At 41.5% G+C, this 6,000-nt stretch overlaps 1 protein-coding gene across 1 annotated transcript in view; it reads left to right on the top strand.

Moving 5' to 3' along the window:
- The first annotated feature begins 1,530 nt into the window (after window positions 1-1,530).
- Window positions 1,531-6,000, top strand: part of SPOCK1 (SPARC (osteonectin), cwcv and kazal like domains proteoglycan 1) — a 532,754-nt gene continuing 528,284 nt past the window's right edge. Inside the window, exons 1-2 of the mRNA XM_063292278.1 lie at window positions 1,531-1,665; window positions 2,147-2,314. Coding sequence (XP_063148348.1) covers window positions 2,147-2,314 — 168 coding nt within the window. The 5' untranslated portion in view covers window positions 1,531-1,665. The remainder of the gene's footprint in view (window positions 1,666-2,146; window positions 2,315-6,000) is intronic.

The following is a 6,000-nucleotide window of genomic DNA, read 5'->3' as shown; positions in this document are numbered from 1 at the left end:
CAAGCAGTGCTCTAGATGTTTTGGAATTGCACCCAAAGCACCTATTACTATTGGTACTATCTTTCTTTTGCCATAGTCCTTCTATTATTATTATTATTATTATTATTATTATTTACAGGTAGTCCTTGTTTAGCAATTGGTCGTTAAGCAAAGTGGTTGCTAAGTGAAACTGCAACTGTCCTTACTTCTGCTTTCCTTTGCTTTACAGACCTGCAAAGGACATAAATATGAGGATTGATCATAAAATTACTTTTTCATCACAACTGTAACTGCAAATGGTTGTTAAATGAGGCAGTCACTAAATGAGGACTACCTGTTATAGGAAGTTAATTTTTAGCTGAACCTGGTTTCCCTATACTTTCATCTCAGTTCTATTCCTAGCTTATCCAGGAATAAGTCATGGATATGAATATGCCAGTCATGGTGGCTGTGACTTAGGGAAGTTGAACTCCAACATTTTTGAAGACCATCAAATTGAGGAAGTCTTCTATAAAGAAATCACATCTGCACTGAAGCAGCAGCTGAACTCAACAGACTGGATGGTAATGTAAGCAAATGTATACATCAGGGTGATTCACTACGGATTTTTATTAAAGAACTTTGGAAAATGTCTTTTTTATCCCCACTTTTGACAATTAATTCTCAGTTAAAAGCTAAAGCAATAAAATAAATCGCATGATGGTTAAGTGCAGCCATAAGAGAACTGTTCCAGACAGGACATTGTATTGGCTGGGTCCGCCTGCTCTAAGCCAAGAATTTTCATTGTGTTTTATTGAACATGCCTTTGTGACCTGCTTCATTTGCAAGTCTGAGCCATAACGTTGTACAGTTCAAACACTGCACTAAATCAAAAGCAAACAAGGCCACGTTATGGTGTATCATTATATGTAACTCCAGCCTGAAACATAATTGGTAGCATGGACTTCTATGGAGGAGAGCAAAGGGGGCCAAATAACATCATCAGGCATATGATGTGACTTACAGTATCTGCTTGTGTTAGATGTCACGATGCAAATGCATAATTGTATCCTTTTTATGACCATGTCATGCTGGCTTCTAATGAATACCTAAGATTGGTGTGGAGATGCTATCCAAGCATTAATGCTATATAACCTAAATGTTAGACATAGGCCAGGTTTACACATTCTGCTAAATCATAGCTTGTTTTGCTTTGTTTTTTAATATGCAAAGGTAGCTATTATGGTTTGTAAACAATGGTTTATAACAGCACATGAACCCAGCTAACTGCAGCTTATGTAGTAACCACTCCATGGCTTCGTACGTATATGAACCAGATTCGAGGATGAAAGGTTGTCAGTCAAAACGCCCCCGTGAGCTTCAAAGAGCTCGCCTCGGTGGGGAACCAGCCCCAGGAACAGACGGGAAGGAGCGTGCTCGCTTTCTGCTCCAGCAACGGCAATGCCTTAGGTTGGTCACCAAGTGGCGCCAGATTTCGATCGTTCACGCCGCGCCTGTAGGAAACGCGCGCGCACCCAACCCAAGCCCAACACTTCGACAAGCACGCACAAAGCAGCTGGGCGAAGCTTTAGCGGGCTTTCCGGGGTTTTACTCCGATCTAACCCGGAGGGGGCGGGGGGAGTCGGCGACCCGGAGGCGGCTGCAAAGAGTGACAGAGCCGCCGACAGCAAAGCATTTTGGCTGAAGGTGAGTAGAACTAGAGCATCTGGGCCGGAAAACTTGCAGGTTGCTTGCCTGGCGGAGGGAAGGCAGCGGAGTGGCATCGCGCGCCCGCCTCGGTTTCGTCACGTTCTCGAGTGGAGGGGCGGCTGCTCAAAGCTTTTGGCGGGGAGGACAGGGCGGGATTCTGAGGAGAAATCCCACCTGGTCCCCTCAAACTTTGCCGAGAACCCAACCGCTTGTGGCCTCTCTGTGGCTGCTGCTTGTTTTGCAGTTCGCTTTAAATCGCACGGTGGCCCTCCGTGCTCTGCACAGCGGGGAAGCTGGTGGTGAGGCAGCTCGGTTCCCCAGCGTACCTGACTAGCCCACGTTGTCCCTCCTATTGTTACTCTCCCAGCTGCGTGTTGAACACTTGTTTGTTTTTTCAGTGGCTGACCGAGCGAGCGGTATTCGTCGTCTCCCTTCTCCGCATCCTTCCACTCTTCCTTTCTTCTTCCTCTTTTGCCAGATGTACAGGATATTAGCCATAGCGCTTTGGTGTTTTCTGCAAGCGGAGGGCAGGCATCCAGAGATCACCATTCGTAGCAGCAACAATGGCAATTTTTTGGACAATGACAAATGGCTGAGCACTGTTTCCCAATATGACAAAGATAAATACTGGAACAAATTCAGAGATGTGAGTTGTACTCCTATATAGATGTATATGTATATGTATGGTATGTTTCTCAAAGGTCTCCTGGGATTTTTGCCTGCAAGGGGGTCTTCATGGGAGAGAAGGGAGATGGCTACATTTGTTGTAAGTGGATGCCACTGTAGTGTTGGAAGGAGGTTGGTTGCCCTTTAAAATCCACTGGGTTTTATTTTATTTGTGTGTGTGTGTGTGCTATGGTTGTGTTTTCAGATAAGTGGTTAGTTTTCTTGGTCTTCCATTTTCGCTTAAGACTTCCAGGGAACTTTGTGTGCTGGTTTACAGAATTAATGACTGTGATATACTGCCAGTTACATACAGAACTATTTACTAACAGAACCCCAATCATGGTAAGCACTGGAGCTTTCTGTTGCTGTGGGTGGTGGGCAGACCAGAAGCATGCTGCTCTGTGCAGTTGGACAGGGTTCATATTTTTTTTTCCAGACCAGGCATGTTAATAATTCAGGAACACTTTCAGATATATCTTAATTTATGGATTGTATTGTAACACTGTGTATCATTCTGTGGGAGGGCAGCAAAAGATATTCTGAGTGAAACTTCAGAAAAAATGAAGATTTCTGGATTATTCATCAGCCTGGGAAGAGAATGTAATAGAAAGGTTTTGTTTTAAGATTAGATATTTGAACTGTTTGATCTTAACCCCTTAGAATTCCCTAGAAGAGCCAAGTCCATAGTGTTATGTATCTGCTGTAGGTGAGATGGTTTTTCAGGTGGGCCATAGGATAGTAGTTGGGCTGACTTGTTCATCATTCAGTGTTCTGAAAACAGGAAAAAAAACACTGTGTAGGGACGTGGTGGCACTGCAGGTTAAACCGCTGAGCTGCTGAGCTTGCCGATCAGAGGGTCGGCGATTCGAATCCGCGTGACAGGGTGAGCTCCTGTTGCTAGTCCCAGCTCCTGCCAACCTAGCAGTTCGAAAACATGCAAATGTGAGTAGATTAATAGGTACCGCTTCAGTTTAGTCATGCTGGCCACATGACCACGGAAGTGTCTACGGACAAACGCCGGCTCTTCGGCTTTGAAACGGAGATGAGCACCGCCCCCTAGAGTCGGACACGACTGGACTTAATGTCAAGGGAAACCTTTATCTTTACCTTAGGATTGCAATATTTAGGTGTTCTGCTTACCTGCATCATACAAGGTCTTGTGCAGCCACAGTCAAAACGTTAAAATGGAGTCAACTTTTCTAGTTCCAGTTTTTCCAGTCTGTGAATTACTATATTATTTTCAAATTGAATTTGACAATGTGATGACAATTGAGAGAGACTTTAAAAAAAATGGGGGTATCTTTTCGCCAGTACTTGAAACATTATTTTTGGAAGTTACAAAGGAGCCGTTGGTCAAATCTCATATAAACTTTTTCAGTGATGCAATTTTGTTTAGCCCATGATTAGTCATAAATAAATAAAATAACTTAGAAAACAAATATAGACAAAGTCAACAAGATAGCTACAGGAGTAGGTTCAACATTAGTTCAATCTTGTTGAGCTTTTACCAGGATACAGATAAGACATGTAAAAGTATGTTGAGGTAAATATGGGGAAGGAGTAAATAAAACTTTCCACTACTATATTATTTTTCAGTAATCAGTTAATTCATCTGCCCATAAATGCTTATCTGAACAACATTAAGAACAGCTTCAATTTTTATCTAGTTTCCAAAACCTTCCTAACTTTTTCCAGTTCCTGACCAAAAAGTAAGCCTACATTTAGTTGGTAAAATAACAATTCAGAGATTGTTTCATAAGCCTGCTTTGCCACCTGTGTAAACCAACCAGACACTATAAATTTGGGAGAGAGGCTTCCAGATTGCAGTGGCATAGATTGCTGTCTGAAATAGTGCCAAGGAAAGATGCTTTCTCAAAGCACATTTAAAAATGGGTGTAAAATAAGTGTAAAATCACTATGTTTGATTCAGTACAGTCTGCACAGTTTATATAAAGGAATGTTATCTTCCCATTATGCATATGAAGAAGATGCTAATATGCTGAACAGTGCTTACTGTTTGCCGTAGTCTCAACTGCTTCTTCTGTAATGGTGCAGTACCCTGGAGAAGCTGGGTATTATTTTTCTTGTGGTTGCAGGAACAATTTTTTCCTTTTGGGTTGGAAAAGATATCAGAGACATTATCTCCTGAAAAATGTAATGACTTCAGGCCAGTTAAAATGAGCAATAGCTTGAGCAGCCCCAACTCATTTCACTGGAGCTTATATATCAAATATTCTTAACAGCACTGATCTTCTTAATTGTTAGAATGACATTTTGTCTCAACTGCAGAATGACATGGAAAATTTGAGCTTAGAAATGTTCTTATGAATATTATTTGAACATGAAACATGTCAAGGATATAATGCAAACCAAGATGGGAATAGTCACATTTATTTTAGGGTTGTCAGCCCTTAGAGGTAAAGTATACATGAGCTGCTAAGGGTCTTGCAAAATACTTTAGTGTGGCTAGGGCAATTTAACAGAATCTTGAAAGCCTATCAAAGCCCCTCTCTATTTCAGTTTGCATCTAATCCAATCAAGGTGGAGTTGTTTTGAGTTTGGCTCTCATGCTTTCTACTTTCCCAGGCCTGAGGTATCTTTTTTCTATTAGCTCCACATTCTCATGACATTACATCACACTTGGGTGTCTTCACTCAGTTGTGTGAATCATCACCTTTGCTTCTCATAAAGGCAAAACATATTAAAAGTTAAAAGTCTGCTTTCAATGAAATTCACCCCTGGTGACCACCTGAACAGGTGTGGTTTTCCATTGCTTCCAGGATATTTTTTGACTTCCCAGATTAGTTTTTGTCCCTTGGATTTCCCCAGTGTTCTCCTATCCAAGTGTTAAGTAGATCTGATCTTACTTAGCTTTTCTGAAATACGGTGGGGGTAAATGAAGGGAAAGACAACCATTCTCCTGGTCTCAGTGGAACATAGTTCCTGTTGGAAGTAGCTATTCCGCAGCTGCCTGTTATATCTGTATAATGCTGTAGCCCTTTGCTTTGACTTTCCTGTGTTTTAATGAAAATAGTTTAAGACTGGAACTTTAGTTCTCTGAAAAGAATTACAATAATCCAGCTTTTTCATAAATTGAAATATTTATAGTGTTGAACAAAAGGAAAATACTTCGGCTTTTAGTGAATTGTGAAATAAAATGTGCAAGCTCATCCTGTATATGGAAGAGGGAAGCCTTTAAAGATGGATAAATGGAAAATTACATCTTAATTAGGTATGATTGACATTGAAATCCTGATCAAAATATTCTGTTGGAAAAATTCTAACGAGAAATGAAACAGTATTGCTAAAAGCATGTTTCTCATCCAAATCTATCCACAAGTGATCAAAAAGGGGGGCACAGTGTCATACCCATATACAAAGGGGCTTTGAATCATGGTGGTGTCTTCCATTCTCCACCATCTCCCATTGCAGATGTTTTTGCTTTCAGTATGTGGAGGTCCACAGGCTGGTCTCAGCCTCTCCTCCCATGTTCTATGGATACTTCTAGGAGGGAAGTTGGAGCTTTATTTAGTATCCCAAACTAATAACAGGCTGCCCCAACACAGCCATTGTTACCATCCCATGAAACCTCAGAAGTACCCTGCCAGTTTGGTCTAGTGGTTAAGGCAATGGGCTAGAAACCAGGAGACTGAGAGCTCTAGTCCT

The sequence above is a fragment of the Candoia aspera genome, chromosome 2, assembly GCF_035149785.1.
Source record: "Candoia aspera isolate rCanAsp1 chromosome 2, rCanAsp1.hap2, whole genome shotgun sequence".
Lineage (NCBI taxonomy): Eukaryota > Metazoa > Chordata > Lepidosauria > Squamata > Boidae > Candoia > Candoia aspera.
The sequence above is the reverse complement of the archived record's forward strand: the minus strand, read 5'-3'. Positions and strand labels throughout refer to the sequence as shown.